Genomic DNA, 14,218 nt, shown 5'->3' on the forward strand with positions numbered 1-14,218 from the left:
TATGGCAAAATAACACACTTAGGAGCAAAACACTTGCAGCATTTCTTTTTATCTGCCTTCAGAGGCACCTTAAATCTGCAAATAACCTTATCTGATCATCCTGATACCATCTCTGAACTCTGCTGTGGGTGAAAACCTATTTCAGAGTTTCAGTTGTGTGTGTTTTAGAGAGAACACACAAACACAACACATTTAATACAGGTTTGCTATTTTGGTCCCTTGGAACCCTCAACATTGCATGACTTCAGTTTGTTCAGCTCTTGCTGTGGTAAAGGCCATTCCTGTCAGGTTTTCAAACAATGTGTTCAACTGCATATAATGAAGCCTTTTCATCCAACAGAATGTAGGCCAGAGCCCAGCCTGGGTCGTGAAAGGCTTTACTTTGTCTGAGGGAAGTAAGATGATCGTTCTTGGAGTGAGGCCTGTCTCCCTCAGCGCTGCTCTGCCCAAAGCCAAACTCACTTGGTAACACATTGTTCTGGAGGCCTGAGCTTGCTTTTTTACTTCTGGATGTGGCTCTTCATAACATGAACTAAAGCTTTCAGTGCTCTGGCAGGAGTAAGAGATGCAGGCTTGACATTAAATCTAATACATGGTAGTAGTTCCTAAAAATTCCCCTAATGAAAGAAAATGTGAAGAAAACTGTTACTGCCCACTGTGTGCTTGACTGATCAGCCTTAATCCTTGTAATGGATGAAACAATCTAAATGTGTTGGCAAAACCTTCTAAACTTCTAAGGAAAAGGATTTCTTTACAACATGTACAAAAGATTTGAGATCTAAAATCCTTGATGTTTTTGTAGCCTGCAGTTTGACAGCATGCTGCCTCCTTCACACCTTAAGTCCCAAGAATGTTTGTCTTTTTTGTTTTGCAGGTTTTTTTTTTTGAAAGGCCACATTTGTAAGTAAAACTTTCATTTTTAAGTTGAAATGCCCCTTTAAGTAAAAACAAGCATCTTTATTCTGCACGTTGGCCATAATTTTCATTGTGAACTGGGAAAGAGTTCAAACAAACAAAAAGGCCACAAAAAATGAACAGGACTTGCATTGTCTTTTGCACTTGTGTCAAACATGAATTTGGCCTCAAAATCATCTTGTTTTGTCCTGTTTTTCTTTTATATTGTGTTGTAAAACTGTTAGGATGCTCTGCAGAATTGCAAGGAGGTTGTTCACTCACATTTCTTCCCTTAAGTGCTTCACTTCTGTGAGCTCTGTAGTTCTCTGAAAGTATTTATTCCATTATGAATACAGCACTGCTTTAAAGAAATGAAATATTGATTCCATTCCCTGATGGGGCATTATCTGTATTTTGCTTATGGAAAACTCAAGCACAGAGAACTGAAGTGGCCCAGACTCACAGAGCTGGAAACTGAAACAAAAAATCCTCACACTGACTTGACCCACATTATTTATTCCATTACCAATCTGAAAATAACTACCCAATGATATTTTTTGAAATTTGGAGTTGAATTTTTTTAATAGGAATATGTGGTATCTGATTTTGTGTGTGTAATCAAAAATGGGTCAGTTTCTGCTGAACTATTGAACTGAGAAAAGTAGAGTTTAAAAGAGAAGAAAGGTCATGCTGATGTTATCAGGTCAGTGGTGGAAAAGATTGTGTCATAGGGAGCTTCTTACTGGCAGCAGTCCTGTCTGGTTGTGCTGAAATGTCAAATAAGTTGTTGTTTGTTTGGGATCTGAGGACAGAAGTGACGATGTTTTGAGGTTTTATTTAAAAAATAAGTATTCTTTGTTGCTAGAGGGCTGTGTGAAAGTACAAGACTACTTAGTAAGTTCCCAACCTCCATGATAGTTGGTCTGGTTTTATTCTTCATGCCCCAACATCAGGATTTAGTCTGATATGAAAATCTTGTCTGTCATTTTACAAAGCAAAAACATGGAAAGAAATGCTCCTGCCAGTTACAGAGAAGAGTCTGTCATTTTACAAAGCAAAAACCCCCCAGAATGGAAAGAAATGCTCCTGCCAGTTACAGAGAAGCAAAATGAAAGTGTGATGGTGCCTGAGTACTGCAAAGGTTGAAGAAAAAACCCCAATAGAAGGTGAACTTAAAAACCCAACCAAAATTAAGTAGATTTAGTGGTTTCTAAACTCCAGTGGTTTCTGGAGCACTGACTCACCACGTCTGAATGTCTGGGCTTGCCAGAATCCTGCACTGAAATGTGACCCTGCTGGCTTGGGCCATATATGGGAAATTTCCCTGTGTGACAAAGGTGGGAATCCAGGAGATGTCCCTGGCTGAAGCTTTCCTTACCTGCTGTCCTCTCAGTCTTTGTGAAAATGCATTCTCTGGGTTGGATCCCACTGGGGCTCCACGTTCAGCACTTTGATCCCATGAATTGGGTGGGTTAAGTGAGCTCTGCTATCAAAGGATGCTCATGGTGCCTCTGGTGGTGCTGCACACAGGTGATTAAAGGCAAAGAACTTAAATGTTCTGCCATAATTGATGTGGCAATAAGGAAGAATTATCTTTTTTTTGCATCATGGATCATCAGTGATTTAGTTCCCAGAGACCAATGTTTACTTGAATGGATTGTGAGCCCCTGTGTGAGCTCTTGCAGAATCTCCTCAGGATGTGCCCCTCAACTCAGCAACCAAAACCACGGGGCCAGATGGCTGTTGTGTTTGTTCATGTTTGTGTTTGTATAAAGGCCAGATTTCAGGCTGCTTTGTTTTGGATTTCTGAGTCCTTAATGTTCTGCAGAAATTGAGGCTGGAGGGAGAGAGGCACAGCAGTGAAACAAGGATGGTGGTGAAGGAACCCATGGAGAACCTTCCAGCTCTAGAAACAAACACTGCAGGTGGTTGGAAATGGACTTTTCCACAACATGTGTCCCATGAATGCTGTAGAGAGTTCATGCTTGTCCTGCTGGCACACACTGGGTGCTAAGGCTTGAACTTTCCCTCAGTTTCCAAGCTCTTCTCCAGGGCTGCGTGTAAGCAATTCTGAATTTCAAATGCTTCCGTCCTAAATGGAGATTGGCACAAGGATAATATTTATGGAAATGCTTTAAGAGAACAACTTCAAAGTCCCTCTCAAAGTTCCACCTGTATTAACTTCCTTCGATGAGAGTGGGGTATTTTCCCTTGTCCACAGATAAGGTGACTAAACCATAAACAAACTCACTTTTTTATTGTGCTATCTTTTGTTATCTCAGGAACAAACCAGTCCTCAGGTTTGTATTCAACATCCTGGACCTTTTTTTAACTGCTGACTAATTTCTAAGTATTTCTGCAGCCTGGGAGGGCAGAACTTCCCACATTGTGTCAGATGTGACGTGTGAGCTGATCTTTGTACGTGTGTGCCGAAGGAGAAGATCTGCAGCTGCATTTTCTTCTATTTCAGCACCTAGTTTGGATTTGAATTCAGATTAATTTGGAATAGGCATAGCTATGAAATGAGTCTGCAGTGTTTGTACTTGTTATGATGTGCCTCAGTTATATACATCCAGATCTGTTTCAGTCCAGCCAAATAAAAATTATCTTTTTTCAGGCTCCAGCTAAATAGGTTAGAGGTTGCCTGCCAGTCTGCACAGAGCTGTGGTGCATCCAGTCCTGCTGCACGTACACTTTTCCACTTGTAGAAATTCCATGGAATTTAGGTTCATTTTCTACCAGCAGCTCCTGGAATAAGGTTGGGAGAAAAGTGGGTTTGGCATGTGAGGAATTTTGAGACTATCTTTTGATTTTTGAGGGCTGAAATTTAGAAGTTTGCTGGTTAAAAATAAACCCATAGCTTGGCATGACAAATAATTTCCAGGATTTCCAACTGGTGTTGTAATTTATCAGCAATCACTCTCAGTTCTGGATGCCTGAGACACAGTGATAGCCCAGAGTCTGTGGAGCTTTAGGGCCAATTGTAATTCTAGTTTCAGGGAAACTTAATGTAATTCTGGCTAGTCTTGTCCAATCCCAAATTTGAGGAGCTGTCTCTGGGATAATGCACCTCTCTCCTCTCCTTTCAACTGCCCCCATATGCTTGTACTTCATTCCAAAGCTAAACTGTTGTGAATATGTAATTTATGCAGTTGTCATAATGAAACAAGATGTCTAATTGTGCCAGGGATTCCAGTGGAAATAGCTTGATCTCTTTTTACCTGAAGTAGGGAGATGTGATGAAAATACACATTTATATCCTTTCTCCTCCCCTTTTTTCTTCAGCTCCCTGAATTCCCCCATTTAGGAGAAGGGTATCATTACACCATCTGACAGTGGTTACCTTCTCCCATGGTGAAATCACCTCCCAGAGAGGGGATTCCTGGCTGTTCCCTGGTGAAACTGTGGATCTGCTCCTGTTTGTTTGCAATACCCAAACACTGAAGTCACTGGGTCCACAGCAGTGTTTTGCAGCACAGCAGAAACTTATTTTCAGCAAGGTTCTATTCTGGGCATTGTAAAATGTGCTGAGAGAGGGAGGTATTTGTAGTGTGGAGAGGAGGAGGAGGAGAACTCCCTGAAAAGCTCCTGCTGTGCCTTTGGAGCCTCTTCCTGACTTCCAGGTGGGCACAGATCCAGGAAACCTCCCCCAGCTGTTGCCACGTGGCTTTCATGGAAGAGTGGTTGAGGTGGGTTTTGAGAAGAAATCTGGATAGGGTGGACCTTTCCTGGAGTAGGGCTCATTAGGGAAGCTGCACAGTTATTTAAATGTTCAGGTTTTCATTGGGAATTTATTGCTGTCTGTTGGAATTACAGTTTTAGCCTTGACCTGTGCAGCTGAATCCAAGAAAACCTGTGAGGAAAGGAATGAATGGAGAGAAAAATCCATCATGGAGCTTCTTCTCCATAATGAAAAGGACTGGTTGAGCTGGGATGAGATAGTCCAGGATTCCTGCTGACATTTTGGTGAAGAGATTCCACTTTCAGTGACACTTTTGGGTGTGAGACTAAGGATAGAGACACATCCAGCCATGCAGGATTCTGGGAATGGTAACAAAACAGTACTCTGGAGTCTTGCTTCTCCAGAGTGTCCTTTCTTCTCCTCCTGTCTTGGTTCATGCTATAATTACTGGCTTAATTCAGCCTTGCTGATGAATATCAAAGCAGTGTGAAAGAGCACAGCAGCTTTTTGAATTGTTTTTCAGTGTAACAGGAGAGCGGAAGGGAGATAAGCCCGAGGTCACAGTGTGTCCCTTGGGAACAGGTATGGGACTAAGGAGTTGAGATGGACTGGGTAAGAAAAATAATTTTCTAAAATCACATGATTTCATTAATCACTTTGTTTTGGTTTTTGTTAACTTGCTGGGAGAATGTCACTGACTTGCAAAAGAAAAAGACAGTTGACTTTCCATCTTGGCAGATGTCTCGAGCCCTAATTACAGTTAATAGCAAAAAGAACTTTTTATCTAAATGTTTTTCAATATATAAAATTCTACTTTGGGTCAAAATAAACAGTTTATATTAAAATAATACTCACTCCAGGTATCCAGTTCCTTACAAAACAGGATTTCCAAGCTTCTCATGTTAAAGTGGGGGGAATTTGGTGTTACTTGTGCTACAGAGGAGAGGGAGAGTGTGTGAGTTGAGTTTGCAATTCCAGGTGCAAAGCTAGGAGTCAGGTGAGAAGGTGTCTGTTTTGGAATTAGCTTTCTCTCAATGCTCCATAAATCCCACAGCTTTCTAAAACTGTTTTCTCCATTTCAAATGGGAATTGCAGCTCTCTAGTTTCAAAGAGGTGCTTGAAGCTGAGATCCTTTGTGCTTGTAACAGTGCTGGTGGGATTTCAGGTGGAGATCTGTCTGTAAACCTCCTGAACATCATCAAGAGTTGCTGGCAGTACTGATAAACACTGGTACAGCTGCAAAATGCTCTTGGAATACTTGCTGGATTTTTGTCATGTATATAAGAACTCGTAATTTTCCTCTCAGCTAAGCCAATTTTCCAAGGGCTTACCTGGCAAATGGTCTGCTCAGTATAAACCAGGCTATAGCAGCATAAAAGGGGCTTTGTCTGCACGATGGTTTCCTCTGTACCACGGAGTGGGAAGTGATTTTTGGTGCTTCTCTGGGCTCAGCAGCAGCTGAAGGCGCTGGCGTTTCAGCAGAGCCGTGTGTGGCTGTGCTGAACGCCTGTGGCCCCATTCCAGCCTTTTCCTGCTCTGCCTTGCACCCTGCCCCAGCGGGCTGCCCTGTTTACTCTCTGCTCTGTGGTAAATGGATGTCACTTCCTTCATTAAAATGCTGGTGCGTGGCCAGGTTCCCTTCCTTTGGGCTCGCACGCTCGCAGCAGCGGCGCTGCTGAATCCAGCTGTGTGCCACACTCCAGGATCTGCTCCTGCCTGCATCACTGGGATCTGCTGAGCCCACACACACAGGAGGCTTTTGGAGGCATCTCCAGGGTGGAGAAGCACAGGTGCAGCTGTGTTGAAGAGGGGCTGAAGATGGATTGTTGCTGGTGGGCTCAGTCCCTTCCAGCCAGGGACTGTGTCCGTCCCGTGGGGAAGGTGTAGGCAGCGTCTGGAATGGGGTGCCAGTGCCAGCCTGCTCTGGCCAGCCTCTGGACATGAGGATGTGGCTGCTGTTCAAGGGCATCCCCTGATGTGCCCGCAGTACAGGCACTCCTGGATGCACAGGATCACAACCAAAGGGACACAGAAGTCCTGGACACCCTGCTCTGTGTGGACTGACCTGAGCTCTCTGCCTTTGTAGCTGACCAGGGCTTCACCTGAAGATTTTTAAACTGACATCAGAATTGCTGATCAGACTGGTGAGAAATTATTTGTCTTTGTTGCATGATGTTAGATGATTAGAGATGGGAAATGTCTCCAGGCTTTTGGAAGGCACAGAAGAAAATGGAAAAGTGTTTCTTTCCTCCTTCCATAACACAATTTCTTGTGCCGCGCCCACCTGGACACTTCTGTTTCTAGCTGTGATCCAGTGCTGGTATTTATTTACTCATTTGTTTCAAGGTGTGCATGCTGTCACCTTGGGCAGGTGAAGTAGTACCTTTACTCATAAACATATTTTTTCCTATCCCTATATAAAAATCTGACAGTTTCAGTCCAGTTATTTTATCCAGTAAATTAGATGTACATTCCTTGTGACAGGTTTGTGTCCCATCTCTTCCTTTTCTCCTGCTCTGTCGTGGTTGAGACACCATGTCTGTAAATGTCATGTTCAGACTGGCAGCCTGCTTCCTTCCCTTGTCCCTTCTGGAAGTGGCTCATTTGCTGACTTTTCCAGCTGTCCCAACATATGGCTGCTCCCATTTATCATAATTCAGGTCTGTGCCTGGAACAAAGGCTGATAAAAATAATACTTTGTGCATAAGTGGCATTTGAGCAGATTATTCTATAGCTCTGTTATCAAGCAAATACTGTTTTTTTGACCTTGCTATGAATTCGGTTTGGAAGTGGTAGGTCATTAGTGAAACTAATTTTAGCAAGGCATTTCTTATCAGTTCAGGTTTGTTGAAATAAATAAAAAAGTAGTAAATTGTAACAATGAGCAATTGTGCAACACTATTAATGGAGCACCATGGTGATTAACTCATTAAATGCTCCAGCCATTTCAAACAGCATTCATCAAAGTGAGATCTGATCCATTTTGCAGGGACTACAGCAGGGATTAATAACAAAAATAGTAATTTTTAAAAAGACCTATCAATACATGAGTATTTTAAAGCCACACTGCCTTTTTCTGGCCTCCTGAACAATTGCCTTGGTCTTCAAGCTACTGGAAGTGACAGGAACTAATGATTTTGTGCTCAGTGTTATCCCAGGTTGGTGTGCTGTGTTGGGAGTTGTCAGTGTTGGTGTAGAGCATCTGTAGCTGCTCACTGAGGTCCTGAAGGCTGAGGGAGGTTCTGAATGGGAAGGAAGGAGGGTGTCTCATGGATGGGGGGCAGAGAGGAGCTGGCTGGTTCAGGGAGCTGATGGGGAAGCAGCTCACTGTGGTGAGCACAGGAGGTGTGAGGCAGCTCTTGGGCTGGTGGGCAAGCAGCACTGCAGGGAAGCTGGCCCTGGCAGAGCTGCTCTCTTGCATCTCCCTCCCTTTTTGGCACCCAGCTCCATCTGCAGCAGCCCCGAGGGTCATCAGCCCTGCTGCTCCAGTGGTTAAAGGCCTCTCAGGAGCAGAACTACTTGCTGCTGTGGTTTCTTCTCGTGTGGGAGTAGAATCAGCTGCTTCTGGGAGCTCATTTCCTTTTGATCCCTCGATTCAAGTGTCTCCTTGGTGCTGCTGCATTCCAGCTGCTGAATTCCTGAGCAGTCATGAAAAGGAGCCAGACCCAGTCCTCGAGAGCTTTATTATACAGAGCTGGAAGCTCATTGATTCTGAGATGTTCCTTTGCTTGCTCTAGTCTCTTGTTGTTTGTACCCTTAGGAAAATCAAGGCAGATTTTATATTCAAACATAAACCACAGTTTCCCTCTGCAGCCACAGCCTAGCCTTTGATGAAATCCAAACAGCAAGTGTAATAAATCCTGTGTGGAGGCTGTGATCCCTGGTACTCCAGCTAGCAAGGTTATGGCAGTGATACTGCATATGGAGTCAGAACCTGAGTTCAAACACTTTTTTAAATGAAGATGGAAAGTAGAAGAACCTAAGCCTTCAACTATGTATGGTAGGAAAACTTTGGTATCACTGGTATTTCCTTCAGAATTAAAGTAATACAGACCTTGTGGTGCTGTGTAGAACGTGTTAATGAACTGGTGATGAAATTAATTTCACTCTCCTGTTTAAATCCAGTCAAATGGCATGCACAGCTTCATACTGAAAAAATAAATAATCAAATCAATAAAAGCAGTCCAGCAGAGCATGGTGCAGTGCTGGCACCACTTTGTCCATGGCAAGCATTCTCCCTGCCATTTATTGGATTTCTTCTGGCTTTCCTTAAAGCAGCTGAGGAAAGAAGATGAAACAGCCCCTTCCCAGGGTGCTGATTGCCATGTGGGTGGATGTGTTTGCAGGTCCAGGATAGACTGTTTGATCTTGTGTCTCCACCCTTGATGAAACTCCCTCTCCCTTTGCCCTGGCAGATGCTCCAAGCACAACATGCACTTAGGATTTAGGGCAGGTGGTTTTTGGCTGCCAGCAGACACTGTTGGGTGCCTGCCATGGAGCTTCCAGTTTGCCCAGCCCAGCTCAGCTGGGTTTGTGTGTGGCTCAAGCAGTTGTGGCTCCATGAGGCTGTAGAGGCACCTTGTCCAAGGATAATGCTGCTATCAGTAGTGCCTGTAGTGTCAGCTGTGCCAGTAAGTCCACATCTTTTATTCAAGATGTTCCTGAAATCCATGCTGTCATTAAGTTTTCTAAGCTGTCACACTGTTATTAGCCAAGTAAGTATTTTCCCAACCCTGGAGCACAACACAGAAGTAGCTCTTTCCACTGGGTGTTCTTTTATCTGGGCATTCATTTGTCACTTTGGTGTAGCTGTGGAGCTCCTTGGGTGCAGAACAGCAGCTCCTTTGCAGGGAACTGACAGGATCTGTATAGAGCAGGACTCTCTGGTTCTGACCTTCAGACTGCCACATCTGTTCCATCCATCCATCCATCCATCCATCCATCCATCCATCCATCCAGGAGATGAGCAGTTCCTGGACTGAGCTGACCACGTACCTCCAGATGGGTAAGAGAATAAATAAGGGAATAATTTTGCTGTAGCAAACATTGTAGAGTGATCAAGGAAATTGTCATCCTGAAATTCCACTGAGGCATTCTGCTTGTAACTTGGAGTCCTCTGTCAGTGGCAGTGCTCATTTCCTTGGCTCTAAAGCTGATCCTGTCCAGAACAATGGAAAATCCCTCTTGAAGCAGCTGCTGAATATTACCTGGATTTCTTGCTGCTGTCTCAGTGCAGCTGTAGGCAGCTACAGAGGTGTTTTACAGGTGTGCTCCTTTCTATACCTTTGAAAAAATGTTATGGATCAGAGGACAGTCCTGGTTGTTGTTTGTTTATTCTATGCTTTTGTAGTTGAGCAGGATTAAGGCTCTTCTAAAGCAACATCTGAGCTTTTTGTTGGCCTTTTAATTCCTGGCAATCACAGAGCTACAACCCCAGCTGAATGCTGAGCTCTTGTCTTATTTTATCCCAGTTTGTGCACTGCCTTGTGTTTTTCTTCCCAGTGTTTGACATGTTGCAATGTTCCAGAGTGAATTAGTAGGCTGTCTTTTTCTAGGAAAACAAAGTTTTTGGGGGCAGGCAGTAGCATTTGTGTATTCTGTTATCGTGGGTGGCCTTCAGCTTGCAGGGGTCCTTGAAACAGGAAGGGAGCTGGAACTCTGGATGCAGTTTTCCACTGCTGTGGAGGCTGTGAATGCTTCTTGGACTGTGCAGCTTTGTGTTGTTTAGATTTGTGATTCCTAGGAACAAATTAAACCTCCCAAAGAACGTGATTTCAAGTAGAAATTCTGTATTTTTGCAAAAGAAAAGCTCTGTTAACTTCTGAGTGGGACAGAGAGCTTGGAAATGAACATGCAGAGAGAAAAAGGGTAATTGTTCCTTTTATCTGTGCCATCTGAAGTGCGTGTTTGATTGCAGGGCAAAGCTAATAGAGATGGATGATAGATTATTTCTGTTCATGCAGTGCTTTCCTCCCTGTATTTATTGGGATCTCATTGCCAGCCTAAGTGCAATCCACACTATTTATTGAGATCTGGTGTCATTCCCACTGCAGCAGTGAGCACATCAGCCCCACCAGGAATCCATGGTGCCAGTGTGTAGGTTTGTATTTAAACTCTGCAATGTGCTGAGCCTGCAGGGAGGGCTCCTGGCTGAGCTCCCACTGGGGGCTTTGAAAGGCCCAGGACAGCAGGGACTGACCAGCCAAATTCAGCCAGGTTCTGAAAGGATCAAAGATGCCACTGAAGCAGCAGATACTGGAACAGCCCCAGAGAGCAAAAGCTCCCCAATTCAAGTACATCAGCCCCAAAGTTTCAGCACAGCTTAAAAAAAAGAACATATTATACTCAATAACCTTTAGGATTCCCTTCCCAGCCCGGTTCCCTTGGGAATCTGCAGTTACTGAGTAACAAGCAATGAATTGGCTGTACAGCTGAGGGATGTTTTATTTCCAGAAGTTTATAAAATCAAGCAGTTGCTGAACACTATCAGTGAGAGAGCTGATTTTTAAGACATAAAAGAAACAGCTCAGGAACTCCCATGTGAGAGCAGAAATGCAGAGGAGGCAATTTGTATTCAGTTTACCCGTAAGTGATGACACATGGTGTGTGCTCCAGAAACTGAATGCCCAGATGAATTCAGATTTCTTTGTAAACTCCCAAAAGCAAGTTTATAGCAGTGTATTTCTGGAATATTGCAGCAGAGGTGGTCTGAGAAGACTTTGGAATTTTGCACTGGACTGTGTTAGGATTTTTGGTAAGTGTGTGTATGTGTGCATACATATAAAATTTGACTTGAAAAAATAAACAAGTGATTTTGTGTCTCAGCTGCAGTTGTTTTCCTAAGCAAGTTACCAAAGCCAGTATTTGATTTACTTACATTACTGACATTGACCTGCTGTGAGATGATTCAGCCTTGTAATGCTGTAAATTCAGCTGGGAACTGCAGTGTGTGAAATCAGTGGCTCGGCTGTCCTTGCTTTTATTTTATCTTTTTGGATTTGTAGCTGTAAATCTGTAGAGGGATTTAGGATAAAGCTGACAAATGGCCATCTACGATCCTGCTGCTGATTTTATTTAACTGTTCTGTTCCATATAATTTGAGCTTTTGTGTTCTTTTCCTGATGCATTATTACATCCTGATAAGTATTACAGCTCATGTGAAATAGAAACAGCCTGTTAAAGCAAACTCAGAATCTGATACAGCCAAGTATCTTATCTTCATTGTAGTCTCTTAACTCCATGAAATATCAGTAATAAAGTTCTCTTGATCTCTGTTTGTCCCTTCTCACCAAAGCTGCATCCTGCTGGACTGGGCATGTGGGCTTTGTGTCAGAGGAAGGATCCAAACTGACAAACGTGCTGTTAGAGATGCCCCGTGGATGGGCACTGAGCTGCATCCCTGCTCTGTGTCCCTGGGCTGGCAGTGTCCCTGCCCTCTGACAGTGTTTTCCCTGGCACCCCACGGGTGGGCACTGCTCTGTGTCCCTGGGCTGGCAGTGTCCCTGCCCTCTGACAGTGTTTTCCCTGGCACCCCTCGGGTGGGCACTGAGCTGTGTCCCTGCCCTCTGACAGTGTTTTCCCTGGCAGGCACTATGTGGGCGAGCTGCTGTAACTGGTTCTGTGTGGACGGCTCCCCCGAGGAGATGCAGCCGCCGCCGGCAGCCCAGGCCTACTCCAACCCTGGCTACAGCTCCTTCCCCTCTCCCACGGCCTCTGAGCACAGCTGCAAAGCCTGTGGGAGGCACTTCGACAGCTCCTCCAGCAAGGTGAGTGTGAGCCTGCCCTGCCAGGGCCAGCTGCCTTCAGTTAGTCACAGACACACATTTTATACACATGTCCTCAGATCTGCACATCCCACATGGCAGAGGACAGCTCACCTTGGCTCTGCATCTTCAGTCATTCTGCCTCAATTAATGTGACTGGAAATCCTTCAGCAGAGTTCCCCAATGAGAAGGCCAAATTGCTGATAATCACTTAAAGAAGCATTAACTTGAGCATAAGTTATTAAATTTCTTATTTAAAAGCACTAATGTCCTTTAAAAATAAATATTGTGGCAAGAAGTTTAATAATGTTTGTGCTTTCAGTAAAGGGAAATCTTCCTGCCTGTTTGCCAAACAATTGTTGCTCAAAGTATAAGCCAGTGAAGTTTTTTGAGGGTGTGTATAGAACTCTTGAGCAAAAATAGCCCCATAAGAAACCCAGATCAATTTTATGTTACTTGTAAACTTGATTTGTGGGTGTATAAATGCCAAAATAATTGGTACCACAAGACTTAATTCGACAGCAACCCTGCCTGGGGCATTATTTGGACTTGGTGGGTCCTTTAATGCTGCTTGAAAATGATCCAGTGAGGAAAATTGTTCTGTGGCCACACTCTGTGGCTTAAGAAGTGTCTGATCTATAGCTACTGAACTTAAGTATGTGAGAAATTAAAAATAATGGTGAATTCTGGCCACAGCCCTTTTACATTATATGGGAAAGTTCATAAATTGGTTTTCCTTGCACTTTTTATTTATGCATGAGGACGCACATCAGAGGAATGGTGAGTCTTGGCAGAGCTGCTGCTTTCCAGTCCCAGGGCAGCAGGGATGTGCATTTCTGCACTGAGAAGTGCAGTTGCTTCAGGAACCAAACTCTGGTGATGTTCTGTGGGGTGTGTGAGTGTGCTGCTGGCTCAGCTGCAGTGGGGCCCTCTCTGCTCCTGACTCTGTAATGTCTGACATGCTCCTCACTGAGCCACAAATACTTGTGCAGGGAGTTACCCTGGACCCAGCACTTGCTGTTGGGCATGGTTGCAAATAGTGGATGGAGAGAATTCTGAAATGAAACCATTTCAGGCAGCTGTGCCCCAGCATCTCCTAAATACCTGTTCTGTTCAGGCTGCCCTTAGAGCAGTGTCTTGTACAGAGCCAGCAGTGGCTCCAGCTGAGCTGACTCACACAGGAGAGGGAATGCTCAGGTGCACAAATTGTAGAGGAGCTGCTGAAGCTGTTGAAAACATTCCTGCCCTCAGCAGCTTCCCCCTTTTCCTGTGGGATCTGTTCCATATAATTTGAGCTTTTGTGTTCTCTACCTGTGCTCGTGTCCAGCTGCTCCTGCTCCAGGCTGTCAGGGAAATTGAAGTTTATATTCTGTATTCCACCTTCCAATTGGAGTTTATATTCTGTATTCCACCTTGCTGCTGCCCAGCTCCTGAGCAGTGATCTCTGGGGGTGACTGCAGCCCCGTGCTGCAGGTGGGAATGCTGGAGCAGCTGCAGGAGGGGCTGCAGAGCTCACCCATCAGCTCTGAGGGAGTGAAAACACCCCTTAGAACACACTGCTGTGTTTGTGAGCCATGGCAATCCCTCAGTGCTGTTGCTATGGAGGGAGCAGTGTAGGAAATCTCACAGTGCTGCAAGGCCAGCATGGAAAACTGCATTCTCTCCTGGGAGAGGAGCACCTTTGAACTCCAGTGTCCAGTTAATGTTTATTCTAAAATACAGGGGATTAAAATTAATTCCTTCTGTGCTGGTGACCATAAGGATAGCCTAGATTGCTTTAAAAAAGCCCAAACCCAACAAACCAACAAACCCCCCCACATAAAGCCTTTCAGGGCTGTCTGACCATGCTGACTGTGCTGTCAGTGAGCAGCACACAGAT

At 44.4% G+C, this 14,218-nt stretch overlaps 1 protein-coding gene across 4 annotated transcripts in view; it reads left to right on the forward strand.

Moving 5' to 3' along the window:
* RFFL (ring finger and FYVE like domain containing E3 ubiquitin protein ligase) overlaps positions 1–14,218 on the forward strand; it is a 29,164-nt gene that overhangs the window by 5,900 nt on the left and 9,046 nt on the right. For 2 of the 4 annotated variants that reach the window (XM_039720393.1, XM_039720390.1), the window contains one exon: positions 12,164–12,342. In XM_039720393.1, coding sequence (XP_039576327.1) covers positions 12,169–12,342 — 174 coding nt within the window. In that variant the 5' untranslated portion in view covers positions 12,164–12,168. Of the gene's footprint in view, positions 1–5,108; positions 5,189–6,195; positions 6,721–12,163; positions 12,343–14,218 lie in introns of those variants that run through there. The other 2 variants (XM_039720392.1, XM_039720391.1) reach the window with 2 other exon arrangements.

The sequence above is a fragment of the Passer montanus genome, unplaced genomic scaffold (genome assembly GCF_014805655.1).
Source record: "Passer montanus isolate IOZ18808 unplaced genomic scaffold, ASM1480565v1 scaffold44, whole genome shotgun sequence".
NCBI lineage: Eukaryota > Metazoa > Chordata > Aves > Passeriformes > Passeridae > Passer > Passer montanus.